The 27,173-nt window shown below is 45.7% G+C and overlaps 1 protein-coding gene across 1 annotated transcript in view; it reads left to right on the top strand.

Annotated features, from left to right (window-relative positions):
* Casp7 (caspase 7) overlaps positions 1-22,290 on the top strand; it is a 41,190-nt gene extending 18,900 nt beyond the window's left edge. The window contains exons 3-7 of the mRNA XM_059245857.1: positions 13,087-13,223; positions 13,700-13,828; positions 16,361-16,536; positions 16,830-16,965; positions 21,120-22,290. Coding sequence (XP_059101840.1) covers positions 13,087-13,223; positions 13,700-13,828; positions 16,361-16,536; positions 16,830-16,965; positions 21,120-21,349 — 808 coding nt within the window. The 3' untranslated portion in view covers positions 21,350-22,290. The remainder of the gene's footprint in view (positions 1-13,086; positions 13,224-13,699; positions 13,829-16,360; positions 16,537-16,829; positions 16,966-21,119) is intronic.
* The last annotated feature ends 4,883 nt before the right edge of the window (positions 22,291-27,173 follow it).

Below are 27,173 nucleotides of genomic sequence, written 5' to 3'. Positions count from 1 at the left end.
CCATAATGTTGTCTGGTAATAGTTGCTGGAGCTTCTTCACGCTGTCCCTTTTATAGAAATAACCTGCAGGGTTTTCATTGTCTTCTTTTTTTTTTTTTTTAAGTCGTGAAGATGACTGAGTTGTCCTCACACTGAAATCTGAGGCTTCGAGAAATGGCTTTCTGCTTGAGAAGCCAGGCTAATCCTGTCCCTTCCTGGTAATCAGTACTGGTGTTATCTGTTCCTGGAAGGGGACTGCCGCTATCTGGGCTCTGTCAGAGGGGAAGCCAGCACGAAGATGAAGGCTGGTTAGGCAGGTCCGTCCGTCCGTCCGTGTGTGTGTGTGTGTGTGTGTGTGTGTGTGTGTGTGTGTGTGTGTGTGTGTGTCCAGTGTGATTTGTCCTTCCAAACGCATCCTTTAGCACACTTGGTCAGTCATTTCACCAGGATGTTCTCTGTTGTGATCCCGAGTATCTGGCCCTAAGTACAGTGATTTAGTGGCCAGATTTATTTTTTTTTTAATCTGCAGCCAATTGTGGAACACTCAAGCTTTTAAGAGGATTTAGAACTTTTAATTCACTAGTCTGTTTTATCCTGGATTTTGCTCTTAAGTATGACAGCCTCCAAACACGAATTCTGTGTTCCTGGGGGAAGGTCTTCTGCATGTAAAAGGGGCAAAGATAAAGGTTAGCTTTATCAGCAGAGAATTAACACAGGGAGAGGAAGAGGTGGAGAGGGTGTGTGTGGTGGGGAGAGGTGGAGAGGGTGTGTGTGAAAGAGAGAGGAAGAGGTGGAGAAGGTGTGTGTGAGAGAGAGAGAGGAAGAGGTGGAGAGGGTGTGTGTGTGTGTGTTTGAGGGGGGGAAGAGAGGTAGAGGTAGAGAGGGTGTGTGTGTGTGTGTGTGTGTGTGTGTGTGTGTGTGAGAGAGAGAGAGAGAGAGAGAGAGAGAGAGAGAGAGAGAGAGAGAGATGGAGAGGGTGCGTGTGTGAAGGGCATAGACCTGGAGAAGCGGGTGAAGTGCCTCTGCTCAGCCTGAGGACCTGAGTTCGTATCCCCAGCATCTGTGTAAAATCTAGGGCTAGCCAGGCAGTGGTGACGCACGCCTTTGACCCAGCATTCAGGAGGCAGAGGCAGGCAGATCTCTGAGTTCAAGGCCAGCCTGGTCTACAGAGTGAGTGAAGGACAGCTAGGGCTACACAGAGAAACCCTGTCTTGAAAAACAAAATAGATAAGTAATAAATAAATAATAAGATAAAATCTAGGGACATTGGTTGTGTTGGTAACCACAGCACTAGGGGGTGGAAATAGGCAGATATCCCTTGGGCTTGCTGGTCAACCAGCCAAAAGGGCAAGCTCCAGGTTCAATGGAAGACCTGGTCTCTCACACACACACAAAGGTGGAATGCAGTGAAGGAAGCCACCAGACATAGACCTGTAGCTTCCATGAGATCATGCCTGGGTGAATGCCAGCATATGCCCACCCTTCCATAGGCAAAGGAAAGCCCATGGCCAGTTTTATGCTGTGTCTTTGTCTCTCTCAGACTTCATGGGACAATGACTGCTGATTGACTGTGAAGCCTGAGGCTATAGAGATAGTCATGCATTTGCTCATAAGACAAGTACCTGGACTTATTCCTGTGCTGTCTCTACCCTTTGTCAGATTCAAAGAGACTCTTGTCCCTTGACTGACTTTGGGACTCTGTGGGGCCCTTGTAACTGCAGCCCTCATGTTCTAGCTCCTTATACAGAAAACCTGTAAGAACTTGGGTCAAGAAATACAGCCATATTCAGACAGCCCTGTCTCTAGGGGTGATGGCCAGCTGACGGAGTCCTTAATATGGATCTTTCAAAGCTTCTTATTCCTTCCCTGCCCCTGCCAGGGACCTGCTGCCTCCTGTGGGGAGCTAATTAATTAGCACAGTCTCCAGGAGTCCCAAGAGTCTGCTGTCCAATGACACCTGTCTGTCCAGTGATCTGCTTGGCTGCAGCTGCTGATGTGCAGTAGCAAGTGGCTCCCTTTCAGCCACTAGGACTAGGGATGGTATATTAAATACCAGGAGGACTGAGAGATGACATCAGCAGTGGCGTGTCCTGGGTCTCTTTGGACTGTAATAGTAAAGTGACCTAATGTTCAGTTTGCTGTCAGCGCTGGGGGACTTCACTTGTGAAATTCATCCATGTGGCTGCTGAGAGGCACCTCCCAGAAGACCTTGACAGCAGAGGAGTGGGGCTGAATGTTGGAGGCCATGTAGGGAGGTAATCATACAGAGCAGCATGCTGGGGTTCTGCCCCACCTAAGAGTGTGGATGGCTACCAGGAGCGTGGAAACAGTGTCTTTTCTTGATGCCACAGCATAGCTAGACACTTTTAGTGTTAAGTCACAATAGCACTAAAAATGATTGTGACATTTCTAACCACATAACACACTTTTGTGGATATTAACTTGTCTGCAGACTCTCAGCTAGAAGCTGTTTCCCTCCACTTTACAAAGGGAAGGATTGAAGTAGAGGGAGAGGAGCAGCTTGTGCCCATGATCACACACCTCCATGGTAAAGCACAGACTCAAGTCATCAGTCTAACCCCAGAGTCTGTGGATGTCTCTATAACACTGTCTCCAAGAATCTTTTGCAGATATGAACAAACCAATTTAAAAATACCTTCTTCTCCTCTCATCCTCCTTGCAAGGGAGCATGTGGCTCTTTGTCTGTGCCTCTGTTTTGATCCTTGCTTGATGCCTGTTGCTGGTACTGGTCCACATGGGAGCATCCTCATTCTTTGCAGAAGGTGTGATTGTGATTTAAGGTTCTTCCTCTGGGGGTGGTTCAGCAGTTAAGAGCACTGGCTACTTTTCCATAGGACCTGGGTTCTATTCCCAGTGCCCACATGGCAGCTCACAGCCATCTGTAACTAATTCTGGGAATCCAATTCCCTCTGTGGCCTCCATAGGCACTCCACATGTGTGCTGCATAGGCATACATGCATGCATAGATGAGGTTGAGCCAACCAATGGACACGTGCCTGCCCTGCTGGCTGCATGTGGGCACGGTACCAAGTGAAGATGTTTTTGCCTGCTTGGAAGCTCCTAATGACCTCCTGCCCCAGAGGTTCAAAATAGATGGGAAAAGAGAAAGGGTTGGGAGGGAAACATCTAAAAGGTCGGAAAACTTTTCCAAGTGGCTTGAAATTCTAAACACAGAGGAAAGACCCAAGAGAAACAGCTGTCTCTGGCTCACCAGAACTCCCCAAACATCCCCATTGCTGAAGTCAGTTCCCTTCAGACATGTGACTTTGGGGTGGGAGGCTTCCGGTGCCCCTCCCTCAGCTCACCTGAAGTGGCTGACAGGTGAACAGGGTGCCTACCCAGTCAAGCTGGAGGCACCAGGCAATTGGTCTGAGTCCTGCCTTCATAGGTTTACCCTCAGCCAGGTACTGCGATGAGCTCAGGAGTTCAGAACCAGCCTAGGCAACATATGGAGACCATGAATCCAGAGAGAGAGATGTGGGGTGGGGATGGGGAGAGAGAGAGAGAGAGAGAGAGAGAGATGTGTTTGCCCCTCTAGCAGGACAGATGGTGGCTCTGTAATTGAGGTCAGGTCATGTGCCAGGGACACACTAAAACAGAGACAAGATCCAGAATGGTGGGTGGAAGGGGGGTTAGTAGCCCTAGGGACGTGAAGGATCTCTGGTACCATGAGATGCCAGGCAGAGGGAAGAGTGATGGCAAGAGCCTTTGGTAGGCACAGGCTGGACAAGTTCATGGTTTTCTAGAGTGGGATGATTAGCAGAAAGAAAAAGTGAGGTGGGATGTGGCTCAGCCATATGTGTGGTGGTGGCCAGGATGTTAGCATCTTTCTCAGCAACAGGAACCCACTGGATAGCTCTGGACAGGGACAAACATGGATTTATCTTTGGTTTGTTCTTAGTTGTTTAAAACTCACTTGGAAGAAGAGAGAAGGAGAGCGTGTCTAGACTCTGGTGGCCAGTAAGGAGGTAACAAGGCATCAGATTGGGAGATGGCACATCTCGGGCCTTCAGGGTCCTACCTGAGCCAGTGGCCAATGCTAGGAGTTGTGTGTGCAGAGGCAGGTAGGCAGCTGGACAAGGCATGGCCCACTGTGGCTCTTGTAGCTCTTGCTGTGCTCTGAGAGCCTCGTGAGCTGTCACTGAAGGCCTGAGCATGTGAATGAGAACACTGAACAGGACCAGAAGAAAGAAAGAAAACCACAGGGGCCTTTGGGAAACCTGGAATGGAGTTTCATGCTGCATGTTGAGACCTGATTTATCTTTTAAATTTTTGTTTGTTTTTATTTATGTGTATGCATGTATGTCTGTGTGATTATACATGTGTAGTCCAGAAGAGGGCATCAGATTCCCTGGAATGGAAGGTACAGATGGATTGTGAGCCACCTGACTTAGGTATTGGGAACCAAAGTTGGGTCCTCCAGAACAGCAAGTACCCTTAACCACTGAGCATCTCTACAGCCCCCTGGTCATTATTTTAAGGGAACACTGAAGCTGTAGGAGTCTTAGGCTTATATGTCACCCACTCTCCTCCCTGTAGTAGTATTTTCTCGACGGGATCGCCAGACTGCAAATAACGACACGGAGACTTAATATTAATTATAAAAGCTTGGTCTTAGCTTAGGGTTTTTCCCAACTAGCTCTTATAACTTAAATTAACCTGTCTCTGTTAATCTATGTTCTGCCACGTGGCTTTTACCTTTTCTCAGTGTGACATGTCCCACTTACTCCAAGTCTGCTGACTAAATCTGTGTGCCTAGATTCCTTCTCCTCTTCCTCTCTCTCCCCAGAAATACCAACTATTCTCTCCTGCCGAGCTTTTGGCCATTCATCTCTTTATTAAACCAATCAGAAGGTACTTTAGCAAAGACACATCTTCACAGTGTACAAAAAGAGTATCCCACATTTCCCCCTTTTTGTCTGAATAAAAAGGAAAGGTTTTTAACTTTAACAAAGTAAAAATATATACAATAAGAATAATTATCAGGTAAGAATTACACTCACAATGTCCAATACATGTGTATTTGACAAGTTCAAAGAAAGTACTGTATTAGCTATCCTATCTTAGTTCAAAGTTTTATTCCTAAATCACTTTCTATCATAACTTGTATTACCATCCTAAAAATATCTTTTTAGTACCTAAAACATTTTCTTGATAAACAATTTAAACTTTTATGTTTCTTAACCTTATAAACTTTACATCTCTTATGTAAGGTTTTTTTCTGAATTTGGTAACAATGAAAACTATAAAACTGTAACTATCTAGTCTTCAACCCCATCAGAGACCCCAGAAGGTTCTTCGATGCCCACCATCCTTTTTTGAAGTAGATTGGTGCTGTCAGGAGCAGATGGGTCTCACTGTCATGAAAAGCCTTATGTTATGAAAACATCTTAAATGCCATATCCTGTAGGTCTCTGAAGTGTTTGAAGACCATCTATCTATCTAAAATATGTTTGACCTTGAAAACATATCTACATGACTGTAAGTTTGATTGTTATAGATGACTAACTACTAATCTACATTTATTAATTATCATAAAGAGTTTGTAATAATAGCCTTTAAGGTCTAGAACTTTACATTATGTTTTAAAATGAGCTTCATAGGTATAATACTTTAAACAAGAGTAGAAACATACATATAATATGTTAAAACAAAAATACCCTTAAATTTATATCAATATACAAAAATCCATACCTATGTGAAAAAATTTGAGGTTAGTATTTGCTCTACTTTTTTTTTAGTTTAAAAGTAGATTCAATAATCTACCTTTTTTCCCTATCATTCCTATATCCTCCCTATTTTCTTTTCAGAATGAGATCTGTGAATCTATTCTGCTTTGTTTGGTGCTCTCCCTTACTATGACCAGTAACAATTTGCAACCAAACACCCTAAATGATGACAGACATATATAACCCATTGAACAACCAAAAACCACCCACCCACCTCTTTGGAATGTGGGTGTCATGTTCCCTAAACTGCTTCCTGTTTTCTGAGGGTGATGGCATCTTTAGGGGACCCTGGGAAAATTCAAGTCCTAGGAAATCTAACTATATAATTTGTTGTCCAATCTCTGTAATGTAAAAGTGCCGGGCGTATCTGAAATCCTGGCTGGAGTAGTCTGTGAGGCTGGATCATCTCAGCTAGCAGCTTTGAAGTTGTTCTAGATGCAGAATTTTGAGGAAACTGCAACAGAGGCATTCTAATAGGCTGGATCATCTGGGCTACTTGTCTTTATTGGTGTCTTGTCCCCCCACCCTTTTTTTTTTCCTTGAAAACACACAAAACTTTTAAAGACTTTATATATATATATATGTGTGTGTGTGTGTGTGTGTGTGTGTGTGTGTGTGTGTGTATACACACACATATATATATATAAAATCTGCATTAACACAAGTATGGAATGTGCAGTGTACACAAGTCAGCTAAAGATGTTTTTTTGTTCTATATTTGAGCAGATAAAAGGCAAGCCTGTTTGAACTGTATAAACCAAAGCTCTATCCATGTCATATGAAAGGATGGCATGTAATAATGTCATGAGTACTCTGTAGTCAACAAGATTTATCATGTTTCATCCAGTCTCAGAGCTGTTCCTATGTTAAGGGATCAGCTTACACGTCACCTGTCCTGTAATTGTTCTTATTTTTTTTTTCCTTCATGTCTATAGCCAAGATTTTCAGAATGTCTCCCCTGATCAAATCTGGTCTTTATTAATTTTGAAGAAATCCATAACTTTTTGTTTCCTGTGGAAACAAAAGAAAGACCTCTCCCCCAATGCAACACATTTTCTGACTTTCGTTCCGAAGTTAGGACATTTTAAAAATATATAGGTTGGTTTAATTTAGCAGTTTCCAAAATCCAGTCTCTCAGCAGCTATTGTTTTTTGTTCATTAGCATTTAAAAAATTTAAAGTGGACAAAACACCATACAGGATCCAGACACCCTGTGTATTTCTCATCTTTATGTGGCTTTTTCTTTTTATATTACTTTCTCTTTAAAGGCTTTACTTCATTATTTTCAAACTATTTATTCTTCTATGACTGTATATCCATATTCTTTTTTTCTTCAGTATCTAAGCACATTTTTGTACATCTACAGCCTTCTCTGACTGCATGAGCCAAACCTTAAACTGCTAAGCTGTGGCTAGGCCCTCCACTGCGTGGTTCCGCTTAGCACATGGCCTGGTGACGGCTCTGCCCCCTTCAGGTTGGTGAGAGTGGAGCCTCATACCCGCAGCCCTGGCCTGGGGATTCTGGGTTCACACTGCTGCAGGAGTTTCTACCTAGTCTCCCACCACCTGCTGCTCATAAACCCCACTCAAGTGCTTGGTAGGTAGCAGGGCCTCTTTAAAGAGCAGCGCCTCTGTGCAGCACAAGCACCAAGCATACTGGGAACTTGGGAACTTTTTTTTTTCTTTCAGCTTTTTCAGGCCTTATGTGGATTTATATGCTGGACACTGGGCGTCAGATGTAGCCAGCTTTCTTGTTGAATTATCTTGATCACCAGCATCCAAATAACAACACAGAGACTTCTTAATTATGAAATCTTGGCCTATAGCATAGCCGTGTCCCTAATTAGCTCTTGTAACTCAAATTAACCGGCTTCTATGAATCTATGTTCCGCCACGTGGCTTTTAACTTTCCTCAGTATGTGGCACGTCCAACTTGCTCCAATTCAGCTGGAGAAACCCATGTTTCTTCTTCCCAGAGTTCTCTCTCTGGCCCGAAGTTCTGCCTATATTCTCCTGCCTGGCTATTGGTCATTCAGCTTTTGATTAATCCAATCAGAAGGTGCCTTAGGCAGAGACACATCTTTACAGTGCAAATAAATATCCTGCAACACCTCCCCATCCTCACCTTGACTCATCTTCCCTCTGCCTTTGCTCTGCCCTCTCTCAGCCAGCCCGTCTTCTTGTCTTCTCAGGCCACATGTTCAAACACGATCACTGAAAATTGTCCTTTTAACCACTTGTGAGAGACTGCCCCTGCGACTGTCACTAAATGGTCAGGGGATAGGGTGAGCCATTAGTTTGTACCAATATGGCAGCTATCCCCACAGGTCTAAGGGATAACGGTGTGAAAGGGAGAGAACTCCAGAGAAAAGGGTGCCCCAAACTGCAGAGCTGATAGATAGCAGGTGACTGTCCGCTCGTTCATGGAGACGTCATTGTGTGCAGCAAATCCTGGGTGTCCCTCTCCTCTTCTCCTGGCTCATTCCTGATGCCTTCTCTATGGTCACTTCCTCCTTTTCCTTGTTTCTCTGCTCTGTGCTGCAAGCTGATTTCAGAATTTGCGTGCCCCGCGCTGGCTCTTCTTAGGAAGGTAAATTTGATGGAATTGCATGGATAATCACCTCTGGTATACATCTGTGGCCTGGGCAGACCTGGCTTGAACAGCTTGAAAGCTGTTTGAGTTACAGGAACCATTGATAGTGACTGACCCAGCGCAGCAAGAGGAGGGGATTTGGGCTCATTTTGAAAAATACAAATCCATAGCTGATGAGATGGCTCAGTGGGTAAAGTTTTTGCCACTAAACTTGATGACCTGAGTTCAATCCCTGAGAAACATGGAAGGAGAGAACCAGTTCCTACAAACTGACCTCCACAGGTATGCCATGGCATGTGCGTGCATGTGTGTGTGCGCACACACACACACACACACACACACACACATATTATAATTTTTAAAATTTTTGAGTTCAATTTAGGGACAGGTTTGGGGAGGGAATTGTCCCTACCACCCTTCTGGGATATTTACTAGGGATGAGAACTGTACATTATTTGCAATTCAATTTTTAGGTACTTTTTGTGACCGTGCTTCATTGTCTTTACAGTATGTGTGTTTTTATTCCCCAGTCTTGTTCCCTTTTTTTAATCAAATAAATTAATAACTACTTTTTAAATAATGAGGTACCGTTCCAGGTTCTATTCTTACGGAAGCAGAGGCCTTGATTTCCCTTTCTCTCCTAACCTTTTTCTTATAAAAAGATGCTTCCTGGTTTTGTTTTGCTCATAATGGGGATGAACTAATGACAGCTAGAATGTAAGAGCCACAGTGTGTTTGGGACATGGCTGCCATCCTAGAGATTGTTGGGGATTTTACATTACATTTAATGTATGGGGGGCACCTGTGCATGCATGCACACATGTACACATGCATGCACATGCCATGGCCTACGTGTGGAGATCAGAGGACAGCTTGCTGGAGTCAGTTTTTCCTTCCCATTGTGTGGAGTCCAGCGATCCAACTCAGGTCACCTTTCATCTGCTGAACCATCTCATTAGCCCCTCAACATAGGAATTCTCACCACAGAAGACAGAAATAGAACTGTGCCTATTCAAGGGTTGTCCTGAATGAAGTGTGTTCTCCAGCCTGCGGGCATCCTGCTACTGTCACAGTCCTTGGATGGCCTTCAGTCAGCGATAGGGTGCTCTAAAGTGAGCTTGAGATGATGAGGTTTCTACTCTGCCTTGAGCTTCCTCTCATTCTCTTCCCATTCTGGTCTTTTCCAAGGAGTCACAGAAAATGCTAGATAAAGCCAGTCCCAGAGCTGCCTTTGTTGAGAGGTTAACTGAGTTAGGAGACCTGGTTTAAGAAAGGTCATGGATTATGCACCAGCTTCCGCAGAAGTAGGTTGAGAGATGAGTGAGTCCTGTCCTGGATTTCAACATCAGAGGCCGTGTTTACTCAGAGAGGTCACTGTGTGGAGAAAGCACACACCAGGAGGCTGTTTCGGATCTGAACTTGAACTTGCACTTGGCCTTGGGAATGTGCACTGATCTATGACGCTCCTGGCCCATAGGTGGCAGGTGCTAACAAGAAGAAGGCTGTGTCTGTTTTGAACTTGGTAGGTTTCAAAGCACTTTCACAACCTAAGTGATAAGAAGGGCTGCATTTACCACCGAGAAAATCAAACCTCCGCACCTCCATTTTCCCCAAGCCAGCTTGATCCAGCTGTGGAGCTGGAATTAGTGGACTCTGTCCAAGGGTCACCTGCACACCACTTTGGCAGTCTTGGGGCTAGAACCATGGATGACCTCTCTGAGAACAGGTAACTCGTCACAGTTGCTTTATCTAGAAGCCTGTCTCTGCTTCTTTCCATCTGAAGGTCCCCATTGTCCAGTGAGTACAGATCTGAAGGCCACACGCTTGGACATGGCCCCTGTGTGCTCACTCTTCCCCAAGACAGCCAGGTAAACACTCCAGCCTCTGTCATCTGCCTTTAAATGGAATCGTGGTGGTATCCACCCACCTCTATGATTGAATTAAGAGTCAGTGAGGAAGTGCAGCTGGGAGTTTTAGCACGTTCCATGGGCACTGACAACTGTTAATTGTTATTGATACCTATAAAATGGCGTTGTACCCCTGCCCACCTCCCACACATCTTCTAAACACCAGAATGTTCCTGGGGTAGGGGCTGTGCATCTGTATTTTAATGCACACAGGGAACACCATCTGTAGGACCACTGAGAAGGTGGCGGTGAGAAAATGAATTCTACTCCTACCCCTGTGGCATGTCCTTGAACGTAAAGAACCTCACTTGGCTTACACCCAGAAACACTCTGTGGGTAGACTCAAGCCACCTTGTCTCCCTTCCACAGTGGTGGGGGGGGGTGGTTTTAAGTGTTGGCTTGTGGCCACCGAGTATCACTGGTCATCGAACCTCTGTGAGGAGCTGTTGTGATTGCCGTGAGTGAAGTGGGAATCCCCATCCCATCTGAGCTGCAGCATCGTGTGGCACTGATACAGAAAGGATGCAGAAGTAAAGTTGCTCACCATGGCCCCTTCATCCTTCTCTCTCACTGTGGAGTTCCTTTGCCCCTTTTCTGATGATGATGATTCCTTTGCGGATATTGGAACCAGTGCTTTCAGGCTCCCAGTGTGGACTGGGGAGTAGCAGCTCTCTGGAAATACCCAGGTTTCCAGCAGCAGCTCGTGCACTGAGTGACAACTAAGTTCTCTACATCAGTGGTGTGACACAGTCATTGTTGGACTCCTCCAGCTGCCTCATGTCAGCCGTCTAATAAAGCCTCCTTTAATGCATATTCTTTATATCGGTTCTGTTCCTCTAGAGAGCCCTGACTAATGCAAATGGGCTGTACCTACTAGATGTGACTTAGCTCCATTTAATAGGAAAGGAAGTTGGCACTCTGGCCACGAGCAGAGGGACCAGAGTTCTACCTACCCCAAACCCAGTGTTCCATAGCCCTGTTGTCTAATGAGAGGAAGAGGAGGCAGAACAGGCATGGATAGACAAAAGAGGAAGCAGAGATCAGCTTCTGGGTGACGGTTTTTAAAATGAAATAGTACCATGGAAGAAACGTGACCTTGTGAAAAGTGGAGGATAGAGACGCACTCAAGCGCAGGAACAGGAAAGAATCAGCAGTTAGAGATACTGAACTCATCTGCAGTCTGGACCACAGGAGGCGTGGGGAAGAGAGAGAGAGAACACATCCTTTCAGAGATGCTGGGAAACTACCATGGCAAAGAGTCCAGGAAAACTCCAGGACACTGACCTTGAAGTCACATTTATCAAGTACCAGCAGGGTTTTCACCGATTCTTTGTCTCTGCTGTCTTTGGGGAGAGCTGTGTAAGAAGTATTTACTCAGCACATTACCTGGCAGGCATCAGTATAGGTGTGGGGGATTCAGTGATTTTCAGATCAGATGAAACTCTTGTCCCCCCCCCCCCGAAGCTCACGTTGGAGAGGAGACCAGCAAGCCCCATCTCTTGAGTCCCAGTGGGTCCTCTTCTTCCTCTCAGGTCCCATTGGGTCCTCTTCTTCCTCTCAGGTCCCATTGGGTCCTCTTCTTCCTCTCAGGTCCCATTGGGCCCTCTTCTTCCTCCTCTCAGGTCCCATTGGGTCCTCTGCCCTCCCTCATGATGTCCATGCTGTCACCACAGTGCCTGTATGCTTGCCTAATAGAACCATAGTTGTTGGGGGGGGGGGGGGCAGAACAATTCTTTTAAAAACAGTTCTTTTAAAAATTGCTGTTCTCCCCCCTCTCCCATTAACATAAGTGCCATTAAAATATTCATCCACACAAAAAGGTGTCTACACATGTAACCTTTTGTTGACATATGTCTATAACCACCACCAATACATAGAAAAAAAAAGAAAACGTGGTATAAGAGATGGTGGCTCAGTGGGTAAAGAGCTTGCATGCAAGCTTGCAGACCTGGGTTCTGGTCCCCTGCATCCACATAAAAGTTAGACATGGCAGCACTGTAACCCAAGTCTGTAACCCAAGCACCAGTCAGGGTTGAGACAGGTGGGCCAGGCAGCTCACTGGCCAGTCTAGCTGAAATGGTGAGCTCCACCTTCATGGAGAGACTCCATCTCGAAAAACCAAACAAAAAACCAAGGTGGAAAGCGGTAGAGGGAAGGCACCTGACATTGGCGACATCTGCGGGCACACACAGGTGAGCACACGTGCACTCATCCGGTTGGCATCCTGGTTTCTTTATTTGAAAATCGGTTAGTCTTTATGATCCTCTGGTGTTGGAAGCTCTCCGGACTTAGAATGAGGCATTGAAGTCTGTGTGTAGTCCTTTGTGTATTGGCTCTGTGCTCTGTTCCATTTATGATTTCCATTCACGTGCTTCATGCTGTCTTGGTTCATTCGGTCTCTCTTTTACTCTGCTACATGAATATTCCTCATTTCAGCCACTTACTGTAAACAGAACTGTGGGATATTTCCTTTCTGGAGCATGATGAACAGTGTGGCCCTGTCTTTCAGTAAACCTTTGCCTGACTGCGGACAGTTGTTCTGCTGTGAGGTTTGTGTACGTTTGGTACACAGTGGACACCCTGATAGGTCCCCACCAGCCCCGCAAATTCATGGCTGATCCAAAAATGGCCATCCATTTTTCACACTGTGGCCACTCTGGGAGGCACATTGTGGCTATGATTTGCATTTTCTGACATCCATTGAAATTTATCCTGGAGCCTTATTCCATTTAAACAAGACAGTTAAACGGAGCTATCTGTCAACTATGGGTCTTCTCTTCACAAACTCCATGGCTTCCCTGAGCACACAGCTGCCCAGACTGCTTCCGCAGCCTCTGACTGACTTTTTGTAATCCAAGGAAAAAGAAGAGAAATGCCTCTACACGCCCAGTCAAGACCACCCGGGACCGCGTGCCCACGTACCTGTATAACATGGATTTCGAGAAGATGGGAAAATGTATCATCATAAACAACAAGAACTTTGACAAAGTGACAGGTGGGTGCTGGGGCTGGGCCAGCCTCTCCTGATGCTCCCACATTTTCCACGTTACACCAGACATTCATCAGAGAGCGGCTAAGCTAATACCTCTGCCCGTGGTACTCCATGTCCAGGAGAGGTGCAGAGAATTTTCCGTGTTAGGCCGTGTGCTGTAGCTTAGAGACTAAGAATCGAGGAGAGACTAAGAATGATAAAATGGCCTGTTTAATTGGGTGATTCTAGACCATGTGGCATTGGCAGCCAGTACTGGCCATCACAAGACCCGTAAGGTTTCGGGTCACCATGGAAGCGCCTCTTGTGTGGAGGTTGAGTCCCTCCTCGAGTATGCTCCTAGTCTCCCTTGTACATTTAAGCTGTAACGTTGGAAGGTGTTTTCTGCTCCAGGCGCTGGTGCCGGAGTGCAGCTCAGCCCCTGCTCTGACCAGAGCCTGCCCTCGACATTGCTCACCCCACTCCTTGCTTTACCCCCACAGGTATGGACGTCCGGAATGGGACAGACAAAGATGCGGAGGCCCTCTTCAAGTGCTTCCGAAGCCTGGGTTTTGACGTGGTTGTCTACAATGACTGCTCTTGTGCAAAGATGCAAGACCTGCTTAGACAGGGTGAGTGGGGCCAAGAGGAGCAGGATCTGGGCTCTGTAATATTGGCTGTAGATTCGCCATATTATAATTGTGTGGATGGACTTTGGAAAGGGTGAGAGAGAGACTAGAGAGTAAGGTAGGGACCAGACCAGACTTTATAAAGTTTATGCCCATCTCCAGGAGAGATGCGTTTACTATATACCAGGCCTTTTAACATTGTGACATGACATTGGCATCTGTGGAGTTCATTCTCATGGACCATGTAGAGTTACAAAATGAATCCTAGAAGAATCATAGTGGTTTAGGTAAGTTTCCCACTTTGCAGTGAGCCTAAGTCCATAGCTGTCCTGCAGCACATGCTGTCCACAGCCATGGTTGGACATGCCTTAAAGGATGCCATGGAGGTTCTGTCACACTTGGGGCAATTATCTGAAACTAGAATCCTACCTGTTACTAGACAGGGACCTACAGACAGCAGAGGGCTCAGCTTTTCTTAACTGCGTATCTGAAAAAGAAAGATTGTGTAGCCTTTCTTAGTTTCCTTTGAGTTGACTTCTTGGGGCCAGAGATATGCTCGGTGGTAAAGAGTGTACACTGCGCTCGCAGAGGGCCTGAGTGGGTTCCCAGCTCCCGTGTTGGTGGCTCAGAACCACCTGGGACTCCAGCTCCAGAGAACCAGATGCCCTCTTCTGGCCTCTGCAGGCACCTGTACTCATGTGCTGAGCGCACGCATGCACACACACACACACACACACACACACACACACACACACACACAGAATTAAATATAAAATAAATCCTAAAAAAATATATGATTCTAAAGTACCTAGATTAATGCCAACATATAGGCAGCATCTCTGAAATTTTAAATCTTTTTCCCCCATGGCTAATTTGGTATTAGCTAGTAGATTGTCAGTGTCGTGGCCATAGATAAGCTAAAGCCAAGCCAGTCAGCTGAGTGTGCTCTGGGATTCTTTTCCTAATTCCCGTATTGACAGCCATCTGTTTTTTTTTTTTTTGTTTGTTTGTTTTTCTATTAACTTTCTAGTTTAGCGTCCAAAATAATGGGTTTCATATGTTGTGTCATTATGCTTTGTTCTCATTTGCTACCCCCACTCCATTCCAGTGTCCCCGGCCCCTCTCTTCCTGCCTTCTTATCCCATGTATTCCATTGTCCCCTCGCTATTAACGTCTCTGCTCCCTCTCATGATCCCCTGTCTATAACCTACATACACACATATCTAAGCACACACGTACATGCTTGCATACTTTTATAACTAGGCTCCCTACACCTGAGACAACGCAGGGTCTTTGGGTTGGAGGCTAGCTAATTTCACTTAACGCAGTGGTGTCTGGTTCTGTCCATTTCCCCGCAGGTGTCATGATTTCCGTTTTTTTTTTTATGGCTATACTAAACTCAGTTGTGCTTGTGGACCCTGCTTTCCTTATCTGATTTCTGTTGGTGAGCTAGTCCTGTTCCTTGGCTACTGTGACTAGCGTAACAGTAGACACGGATATGCATGTGTATCTGTAGCATGCTAGCTTAGAGTCCTTAGATATATATTCTGTTTTCTATTGTGATAAGTTACGTGTAATGCAAAGTCACTGTTTCAATCAATTTAAAGAGAGCAGTTCAGTGGAGTTAAGCAGTCACTTTTAGAATTCTTTTCATCTTCCGTAACCAAAGCAACCTATCTATTTTTTCTTTCTTTCTTTCTTTTCTTTTCTTTTTTTTTTTTTTTGGTTTTTGGAGACAAGATTTCTCTGTGTAGTTTTGGTGCCTGTCCTGGATCTCACTCTGTAGACCAGGCTGGCCTTGAACTCACAGAGATCTGCCTGGCTCTGCCTCCCGAGTGCTGGGATTAAAGGTGTGCACCACCACTGCCCAGCAGCAACCTATCTATTAACCACTCGCTGTTACCCCTCCCCCGGCCACTGACACCTTCCTTTCTATTTGGGTATCTCACCAGAGTAAAATCCTACAGCATTTGCCCTTTTTATGACTGGCTTATTCTGCTTGGCCTAACGTTTCTTTTCTTTAATACTTTCATAATGCTTCTTATGTATCTCACTTTAAACATAGTAACTGTAGCTGGGTTTGGTGGAGTAGGCCTTTAGTCCCAGCACTCAGGAAGCAGAGGCAGGCTGAGTTCAAGACCAGCCTGGTCTACATAGCAAGTTCCAGGCCAGCCAGGGCTACACAGTGAGACCTAGTGTCCAATAAATAAATAAATAGGAACTCATTTAATAGCTACCCTAACCACATCGTTTTTATAGACAGACAAGAAAATAGAGGTTAACTAAACCTGGCATCACAGAATCAAACACAGGACTGCCATATTCCTCTGCTCCTCGGTGTCCTTTAGTTGCTGTTTAGGTGCCTGGGTTCTGTCTGAGAGAAATTCTAGAATTCTCCCCAGCAGTCCGCAGTCTCTTTGGGGAGGTGGCCCAGCCCGGTCCTTTGAGAAGGGGATAGCATGCTCTCCCCTGACCCCAAACTGTCAGCTGTTTCTGGAGCCCCGGCCCTTCAGTGTTGGTCTTGCTTTGCTGCAGCCTCCCAGGAGGACCACAGCAACTCAGCCTGCTTCGCCTGCGTCCTGCTGAGCCACGGAGAGGAGAATCTAATCTACGGGAAAGATGGTGTGACGCCGATAAAGGATCTGACGGCTCATTTTAGGGGGGATCGATGCAAAACCCTGTTAGAGAAACCCAAACTGTTCTTCATTCAGGTGCCTTGCAAAGCCAGGGGGTTGGGAGCGGGGAGCGACGCCATAGTGCCAGGCAGGGGTGGTGTGGTTCTGTGGGTATGCAGATTGGGGCTGGGGCTTTCTGCCTGGAAACGGTTGGCACAGGGACTTTCTTCCTTTCTGGACGGCATCGCTGTGCTTTGCTTTGTAATTTGACTCAAAGCGGGTGCTTATCTCTTCATCAGCTGGCCACCGAGCTCCTGGGGCACAGCGGGGAACAGCATGAGCAGTTCTGGTTCCAGCCCAAGTCTGATCTCTGCTCTGATATGCTTTAGGCTTGCCGAGGGACGGAACTCGATAACGGGATCCAGGCCGACTCCGGGCCTATCAACGACACCGACACCGATGCTAATCCCCGGTACAAGATCCCGGTGGAAGCTGACTTTCTCTTCGCTTACTCCACAGTCCCAGGTACCCCGTCCGCTGTCTGCTGACCTTACCAATCCATGTTCCTCCATCAGCATTCAGGTGTGAGGGCTGGATTAGTCTCCTACAGTAATTAATTACAGTTTTAGCACCCCTAACTCAAAACGTTTCAAAATTTGAAACAGTGGCAGTATCCTGCTCTAAAGTTTGGATTCTGGAGCACTTCAGATGTCACATTTCCTTATTAGAAATGTGGCTCTGGGTAAGCTGCTTGCAGTTCAAGCATGAGGACCCAAGGCTGAATCCCCAGCCTCCATATAAAAGCCAGACATAGCAATGTGTGCCTGTAATCCCGGCACTGGGTGTGTAGAGACAAAGGAGTACCCGAGGGCTCCCTGCCTGCCACTCTAGCTGAGTTGGGAAGCTCCGAATTCAGTGACAGAATTCACTGAATAAATAATAATTAGTGTAGATCAATAGAGGAAGACACCCAGCGTGGACCCAGGTGCCTGCACACAGGTGCACACGAGCAGGTACACATGTACACATGCATACAACACACACATAAAGAAGAAAACATTGTTCAACCAGTCAAGCCTATACAGATGTTCTGAAGCACTTGTCATGTGCAATCATTTAGGATAACAGATGTCCAGTCTTTCCAACAGACAAAATGACTCAAGTCACATAAACGTGTCTTCTTGATGTTCTAGAGGTCAGAATCCCAAAGTGAATCGGCAGGCTGCTTCTCTGCTGGAAGCTCAGAGGAAACATGTTTCCTCTTTTTCCTAGCATGTTGGAACCTCTGTATCCCTTGGGGCTTTCTCCCACAACAGCCAGAAACCTCCGATCTCTCTGCCCTGGCCTCTGTCTCTACCTCCCTCACTCTCCATCTCTTCCCTACCAACTCCACATACACGTTCTTTCCCCTCATCCTTCCTCCACTCTCTGGACCCTGGGTCTGCTGGCCAACCCAGGACCATTTCTTGTCTCGAGTCTATCATTTTAATGGCATCTGAAAAATCCTTTTCGTCATGTAGGGTAACAAAGTCGCAGGTTTCAGAGTTAGGTGTGTCCATCTTTGAGGACCGTTATCTGCCTACCACAGAATTCATTTCTCTCCCTAGGAAAGTGGGATTCTCTCATTTGTGTTACTTACTAGGGTTAATAATAATTGCAAGACTTTCACAATAAGCAATAATTATACATATAAGTAGCTATGTTATTTTAAGAATTATGTCATTTTAAATAATTATAAACCATCTCCCCCATCATCCCTTATAATAATTGTGTAGGTAATGAAGAAAGTCAGTGTTGCTTTTGCAGTTGAAAAATTAATTAAACTTGAGTGAGCTTCAGAAATGTGTCCAGGGTCAAATTTTAGTACCCGGATGTTCTGTATTGTATCTCAGACCAGGATCCCTTATGCTGTGGCCATGGCCAGGTACCACACAATGCCCAGATGTGTGTGGGCTTCTCGTAGTTTAACAAGCCCTGTGTTTGCCTGAGTGATCAAACCTTTTCTTTGTTGGGCATAGACCCTCACTGAGTGAGAATTCCCTGCTGGAGTAGTTTGCAAAGGCATGGTGTTAGTTACGATAAATGATCAGTGTATCGGTACAAACCCAGCTCTGCAGGATCTACGGATGGTTTGGTGAGGATGCTAACATCACACTTGTCAGCACTCTATGAGATAGAAAACCTCCTGCTCTTGGGAGGTTGGCAGTGCGAGGATTGGCAAACGTCATGTGGAGTTGTAGATGCTCAAAGCCAAGTCTGGGAGAACTCGAGGAAGAGGGCAAACTCCTCTACTGGGGCCAATAAGGAAGGCTTTCCTACACGGTACTGATTCCAGAATTCAGTTATCGCTCCCTTCTAGGTCAAATGGCCCGGTGTCCTTGCTAGACGGAGACTAGATGGGTCATAGATGTGGCAGCTGGCTTAGGTCAGCAGACGTCTATTTCATGACCTATTGTCTCAGAAAAGGACTCTATTCCTGCTTCACAAATGGCCTTCCTTCTTCCTCCCAGGGCAGAGAAACGCAAGAGGAAGTGCTCTGGCGTATCTTCTCATAGACACTAATCCTACTGGGTCAGGGACCCGCCCTTCTGACCTTGTTAACTTGATTCCATGAAAGCTATCCACACTGGAGGCTGGAACCTCAACACGTGAACTCCAGGGTGGGGATGGGGCACAGTTAAGTCTGTATCTGGACACGTGGCAGCACAGAAAGGTCAAGCCACAACAGCACACAGAGGAGACTGTTGTGGGCTGCCAGGGCTGCCGAGCAGTCTGAACTTTGCCCTGATAAAGAAATGAAAGGAAACTGTTTTCAGGTCAAAGAGTCATAGGATGACGGCATCTGTACTTTGAAATGGTTACCTTGGAGCCCCTAGAGGTCAAAGGTATAAGCCCAGGGAAATGGTAGATGCATCCTTACCAGGCCACTGTATTGAATGAGACCCTGTCTACAGATGAATGTATTGTTGTGACTACACCGTCCAGCTCCTGGCTTGGGCTGGTAGTTGCCAGTATGTTCAGTGCGGACAAGAATCCTAAGGACGCCGGGCGGTGGTGGCGCACGCCTTTAATCCCAGCACTTGGGAGGCAGAGCCAGGCGGATCTCTGTGAGTTCGAGGCCAGCTTGGGCTACCAAGTGAGTTCCAGGAAAGGCGCAAAGCTACACAGAGAAACCCTGTCTCAAAAAACCAAAAAAAAAAAAAAAGAATCCTAAGGACACTTTTGACTATAGCTTACTACTGTGTGCCTACTGCTGATTGAACCTTAGACCATAACTAGGTGATAAGGAGGACAGTGATGCTGCTCCAGTTCTCATCTGACTGGACCTGGACCGGTTGTCAGGAGAGGATGAAGCATCAACACAACTAACCATGTGAACCGAATGCAGCTTTGCGTTAGCTCTTGCTGTCATTGAGAGGCATGCACTCTTCCCTGTCCCCGGTGAAGGGGCCACAGATCGGTAGCTTCACTGCTCAGACTAAGACACTAGACTACACCATGGACTTTTTAGCATCACAACCAAGGCAATCCTTTCACCAGTATGTCTGTCCCAGGATAATGAATGAAATTCCTCATGTTATTGCGTTGTTGTGGATCTCATTCTTCATGGCGACCTGGTGAGGCTGGGTATGGACTGACTCTCGGCCTGTGTCCTCTGACCTCTATCCTTTAGGGGTTCCCAGGTAACCATTCAAACATGCAGCTGTGAGTTCCCCACAAGACATGCTAAGTGCTGTGGGGAGCTTGATCTTCCGACTTCCTCACCGGCTTTCCCATTTGCAAGAAGCAATTTTAGATTTTCTTAGAGTTAAAGATGGCAGGAAGTCACAGAAGGAGGGCGCCATGGTCAGGGATCTGAGTCCAGTGGACCTCTGCATTGTTCAGGTGACTAAAGCCAGCTGCTGTTGTGAGGTCCTGGGTTCCCAGGACCTGCTCCTCCATGTCAGGTGTTCTTTCCTCAGCACCTAGGTCTGCGAGGGTCTTCCTTTTAAGATATTTAGGTCAGGGCCCAGGAAAATCCACGAGAGTCAGCTTTCTTTTCCAGAGACTTGCATGGTCCATGAGACACACACTTCTTGCCTGACAGCGCCTGCCACCCTAGATCAGTAGCCTCCCCTGCCTCTGCCCCTAAAGCAGCCAGCAGCCTGTACATTTTTTCAACAGACTCTACCCTCATTCTGTGTCTCCTGAGAGTAAATACACACCTCAGAAATCTCTGCGGCCCTTATAACTCTGTTCTCTGGGCTTGGGCTAGAAAGTAGCACTCATTCCAAAAGGGTGGGAGGTGATGCAAAACTGTAAAGTGTCCTTCACCTTCCCTTAGGAGACTCTCCACATAACTCACTCTCTGTTGGGTATCTCAGGGATCCCAGACACAGGAGATCCTCTGGCAATATCTACCATCACTAGCCTTTAGTGACACCGTCTGTTACTGGTTTCTGTGCTGGAATACCCAAAGCATTCTGAGCATCTTCATGTAGTACTTCACACCTGAGATGTGTGCTCTCAACACAACTTTCTCATCGCTGACTTTGGTGCAGAAGAGAGGGAGATAATCTCCAAACACCCAGGCCCCTAGCCCTGAGAGACCATTCTTCCCAGTGGGTGGCACAGCTAGCAGGTTGGCTAACAGATTCTTTCTCTCTCTCTCCCCTCTCCTCTTCCATCTCTGGCTGAAGGCTATTACTCATGGAGGAACCCAGGAAAAGGCTCCTGGTTTGTGCAGGCTCTCTGCTCCATCCTGAACGAGCATGGCAAAGACCTAGAGATCATGCAGATCCTGACCAGGGTGAATGACAGGGTCGCCAGGCACTTTGAGTCCCAGTCTGAAGATGCCCGCTTCAATGAGAAGAAGCAGATCCCTTGCATGGTCTCCATGCTCACCAAAGAGCTCTACTTCGGCCGGTGACTGTCCCTTCCAGCTGAGAACCTGCAATCACTCATTGATGAATCCAATTGTTATGTTTATCATTTTGATGCTCTCAAAATATCCAGAAATGTTAGAGATTTTAATTTAAGGACAGTATGTTGATTGAGCAGGAAGGAAGTTTCCTGGTAATGTCTGATATTCTAGGTTTCTAGACTTTCTTTTTTTTTTAAATAATTTTGTTCATTGATGGCTTCATACTTTCCTTTTAAGGTTAATTTCCTATTCGTATTTCTTTTACCTGGTCATCACGTTGAATGCATGCTATGAAAATGACCTCTGAACAAGACTCATTGGTGGTGGCATTAATGGAAAGTCAAAGTCTTAGTTGAACTAGGCAAAGAGGATTCCAATTCTTGACAAACAAATACAGCTGAGATACTCGTTGGCCTCTCCTGGAAAAGATGGCTGCTGTGTAGAGTGGTTGTTTTCATTGACTCAGGACAGATTACTTTGCAGGCCTTCCCAGGGAAGTGAGAAAACAGTGAGTACTCTCGTATGCAGGACCTAATCCAGAAAACAAGCCCTTCTAAGGTGTTTCAATGGAGAAGCGTCAATACAGGGAACTCACTTAAGCGGGTAATTAAGAAAAAGAGCCAAGCAGTAGAAATCTGTTACCTCATGTGTGACTGTGAGGCTGTGAGAGGAGGTTGGTTCCCTGTTCATCAGTAAGAACTGTGGTAGCGCTGCCTCCTAGGAGCAAAAACCATGGAGGGTTGTGATAAATGGAGCCATGCCAAGGACAGAGCTACTGTCTGAGATGGAAACCAAGCCAGAGCTGAGTCAGACACCAAGACATCCCCAGGCCTGTTCTCATATCCTTCACCAGCACCTCACCAGTCCAAGGTACCTGAAAGCAGCTAGTGAGGCTTCTGAGATGCCCTGCTGTACAGAGCAGAGCAGGGCCTATTGAGCCGGGGGGGGGGGGGGGGGGGGGGGGGGGTGAGCTTGGCCCATAATGTGAACTTAAATAACTAAGTCTCTTGTAGGCAGCTGTTCATCTATTCACTGGTTTGTCAGATCATCCACACAGGTGCTAAAGAATAATCTGTTTCCACTTCATGTGCCAAGTAATGTTTTTGTATTTCAAATACATCTGGAATTCTTTCAATTATTTCAAGATTTTTTTTTCTGAATAATTTTTTTGTTACCTCTGATTCTACGAAGCTTAGGGCAAAGATCTTAGCACTTTCTTTTCAAGGTGTTTTCTTTGGAATTTGTTACGCATTCCTATTTTTTTCCACCTAATAAGTGGTTAACAAATGTTCCTATTTATTGATTAAAATATGATTTAGTAACTCCTAACTGGCCCAGGCTGCTTTCTTCTTGAAGTTATTTAGAGCAGTTAGAAATTAGAAAACAAGCCGGACAGTGGTGGCGCATGCCTTTAATCCCAGCACTCGGGAGGCAGAGCCAGGCGGATCTCTGTGAGTTCGAGGCCAGCCTGAGCTACCAAGTGAGTTCCAGGAAAGGCGCAAAGCTACACAGAGAAACCCTGTCTCAAAAAAACAAAAAAACAAAAAAAAAAAAGAAAGAAAGAAAGAAATTAGAAAACATAAAAAAAAAAAAAGAAGAAGGAATTAGGAAACAGGGTGAAAATGGCCTTGCTCCATACAAAGTACAAACATTATTTATTTGGAAGCTAGAGCACAGTAAGTATGTAATCACTTAGAGGTCAAAGTGTTTCATAAGAGGGTTAATTAACCTGTAAAGTGGTCCAAACAGGGCAACCTCCTGTTAATTTGGAAAAAAAAAATCCCCATTATAAGAGTAGACTTCCCACAAAGAAAATCGTTTAAGACCAGTTTGTTAGACTTGCCCCTGGTCCCTGTCATCAAAACTACACCAGATGGTCCCAGTTTAAGTAGAGACCATGACTCAAGCGTCTGCCCTCCGGCTACCAGAATCCACCGGCTGTTGTAAGCAATGGTGGGCTAGTGTAGAAATCAAGACGCCCAAGCATGTAGGGCTTGGGGTAAAAGCCCTATTGGCCTAGGGTACATTATAAGTTCCACCAAAGGGGAAGAAGTGATCCCAAGTGCTCAGCTTCGTTTATTTATTTATTTTAATGGACCAAAATCTTCTTTATACAAATTATTAAAACGTAAGTTTGTTTCTAAAATGAAATTATGCACCTGTAGTTGTATTTATAAGTATGCGAAATAACAGTGAGAAATGGGCCAGTGCTCTCACAAGTGGAGACAGTCCTGAATCCCCATGTTCCATTGCACATCACAACTACCAGGCTTGCTTCTCTTGTACCTTATTCTGTATCCAGATTCTCTGCATCTGATTGGCTCTCTGGATTCTATTCTATTTTCTGTGTGACATTCTCCATATGCGCATAAGTGACGTTGAATTGGTGCCTGCTTTGGGCTTTAATGCCTGTCCTTCTTCATGTCCACTGTTAGCACAGACTTTCCCTTCTCGCTGCAGAGACATCTCTTGGGTCTCTGAAACAGTTAGAGTTCATTTATTTTTAATTTTCCAAGTGTTGTGGTTTGAATGAAAAAACAGCCCCAGAGATTCATGTATTTAAACCCCTGGTCCCTGGTTGGTGCTGATGGGGAGGTTCTGGAACCTTTAGCAGGCAGAGTCTTGCTAAAAGAAGTAGAGAGCCAGTTTTGGGGGTCTGTAGCTTGCTCACTTTCCCCCCACCCAAACCAGAAGGTAAAGTGAACCCTTTCTTCCTTGAGTGGCTTTTGGTCATGGTTATTTTATCACAGCAAGAGAAAAGTGACCCCTGTGTGTATAGGTTGCAGACCATGGGTATTACAAGTTGTGAGCACCTAGCATCCAAAATGTTCTGAAATGGTTTCGTGTGCTCAGAAAGTCTCAGATGTGAGATACTTTGGATTAAGGGTACCCAACCAATAAAATCTATCTAAATAATCCCAGAGCTAAAGTTCCAAAATCTGAAACACTTGAGGTTCCAGGCATTTCGCATAGGGATTTATTTGCAGACTGTACTTGATATTCCTTAAACCCTGTTAGGGAAGCGTCTTCATTCTTGGGCACTCACAGAGACGGTTTGCTTATCAAGATCAGAGATCCTCTTCCACGTGGGCCCAAGTTCATTCATAGCTCTGTGGCTACACTTTTTCTATTAGTGTGAGAGTTATACACATGCCATGATGTGCATGTGGCTGCCAGAGGAGAGCTCTGTGGGGTCCATTCTCTCCTTCCATCTTTCTCTGGGGTCCAAGGATCAAGCTCCGGTTGCCAGGCTTCTCCAGCAAGCATCTTTTCCTGCTATATAATATAAAAGGCTAGTTCTTAGCCTTTTATATTCTGACCAGCAGATGCAAGCTGCTGGGAAGCAACAGAATCCAGTCCTGTGAGTATTCCTTCCCAGTTCTCATTGGTACACAGAGCCCAGGCTTTCCTTGCAGGAGTATCAGAGAGAGCACTGTCTTCAGCACATGATTCTGGCTGTGGTATTACGAGGGAGGCAGTGTTCTGTGTGACATCCGTGGGCATCATGCACGCAGATCTGGATTCCTGCCTGTTCTTCCTCGGGGTGCCACCAGCCTATTTAAGCAGTTGGCTATTTATATATTCACAGATTGTCCTCAGCTCTATTCCTGAGCACATTTCTGTAAACCATCATAAGCCCATTATGTTTATGAATTGCTTAAAACAGATTTCAAGATAAAGTGGTGGGATTTGTTATACATGTGTCATTTAAAACCTCAGGCAGATGAAGTCCTCTGTGAGAAGGATGTGGCATTTCCTGAAAGGTCACAGGCTCTGACTGACCTTTCGTCTGCTCTTGCAGCTCATCCCCCGTCATATTTCACTGGCAGGTTCTCTGATGACTCAGGGTTGCCTGCTGGTATCCTGGGTGCATACCCTTCCCGCCAGTGTTTCACCTTTTGGGACCTTTCCCAAAAAACAGTGGGCTAGGTGAGCATCTGTGGTGGTCATCACTTTACAGCAGCGGTGGTCATCACTTTACAGCAGCTGTGGTGGTCGTCACTTTACAGCAGCAGTTGGTCTTTGTTGCCATGGCTGTAAGTATCCATGGGAACTAGTTCCAGGACGTACCTCCAGGATACCAAGATCTGTAATGCTTACATTCCATCAAGTGACATTGTATTTGCACATAAGCCTGTGCATATTCCCCCATATGTTTTTATTTCTCTATATTTGTGTATTTGTGCATGTTTGTGTATGTATGGGTACCCATGTGTGGCAAGTGTGCACACAGGCCCGAGACTGTCAGCTCAAGTCTTCCTCTATCACAGAGGCAGGGTTTCTCAGCTGAACCTGGAGCTTACTGTGTCGTCTAGTAGACTAGCTAGCCAGCCTTCCAGGCAGTAAAGTCACAGACAGGCTGTCATCCCACCCAGCATTTGCTTGGATGCTGGGAATCTGAACTCCAAGCATGCTTGTGGACCAGGGGCTATACCTGCTGAGCCATCTGCCTATCCCCTCCTATATATTTTAAGTCATCTCTAGATTATTTATAACATGATACAATGTGAATGCTCTGCAGATGTCATACTACTACATTGTGTTGGGGAAGGATGAGAGAAACCATCTGCTCATGTCTGGTACAGATGCAACTTTATCAGACATGTTTGATCTTTGGTTGGTTGGATCTGCAAACGCTTAAGTGGAAAGGACTGGCTGAAGTGAGCCAGGAGGGCAGTGTCCCAGCTTCTCAGGGATATTTCCAAGATTGTCTCACCTTCAACAAGAGTTTGGATTTAGATCTATGTGCTCATCAGCTTGAAAGATCACATAGTTGTTTTCCTCGACACTGAATCATAAGCCTCTCTCGATATCTTCACTGTCAGCCTAACTGGATTTGGAATTTTCCCGTGGACTTAGAGAAACAAAGGAGCAGGCTGGCTGAGTAACAGTGTTCCTCTCTCTCTTTCTGACTGCTGATGTGATGTATTAGCCATCCCAGACCCCTGTCTCCATGCCTTCCCTGTCATGATAGACTGTATACCCTCAAATTGTGAGTTAAAATAAATCCTGTTGTTTAATTTCCTGTTGTTATGATAAAGTTAAAATACCCTGACTAAAGCAATTTAAGGAAGGAAGGTTCATCTGGCTCATAATTTCAGGGTACTGACCTTCATTGTGTGGAAGTCAAGGCTACAGGAACTTGAAGCAATAGTCGCATATCCACAGTCAAGAGCAGAAAGCAGTGAAATAACGTGTGCTAGTACTCAGCTGGCTTTTCCCCTCACTCTTATGCAGTTCAAAAAAATCTTTTTTGGGATTCTATCCACAGTGGGAAAGTCATCCCACCTTAATTAACATAAAGGTAATCCACCCCAACAGACATTTCCCTGAGCCAATCTCATCAAGGTCATCCCACGTGGAAACTCCTTTCTCAGTGACTCTCTAGTGTGTCAAGTTGACAGTCAAAACCAACCATCTTGCTTTCTTCAATTGCTTCTGTCAGGAATGTTACCACAGCAACTAGAGAAGCCGAAGTCCCTACCTCCAAATACCATCAGCATATGGATTTGGAAATTAAGCTTCCAGTATTTGAGCGTTTGAAGTCACACTTAAGCCACAGCACATCCCCCCATGGCCTGTATACTATAAGCTTTTCATCTCTTATACCTATCTCCATTCTAAAGCATTTGCTGAGTGTTGCAGTAGGAGCACGTGTATGCTCGCAACACATCTGCACATGTGAACTGTAGACTTTGAGATGTCTTCAGAAATAGGAAGGGGGGTTGCATTGCGTGTTTTCACTGGCAGCAAGAGTTGTGCACCGAAGCCTGGAAGCTTGTTCCTCCACTCCCTCCCATTCTGCCCTTGGAGCCTACCCAGACATGTA

Source organism: Peromyscus eremicus, chromosome 1, assembly GCF_949786415.1.
Source record: "Peromyscus eremicus chromosome 1, PerEre_H2_v1, whole genome shotgun sequence".
NCBI classification, from domain to species: Eukaryota; Metazoa; Chordata; class Mammalia; order Rodentia; family Cricetidae; genus Peromyscus; species Peromyscus eremicus.
This window is presented reverse-complemented; position numbering and strand designations above follow the sequence as displayed.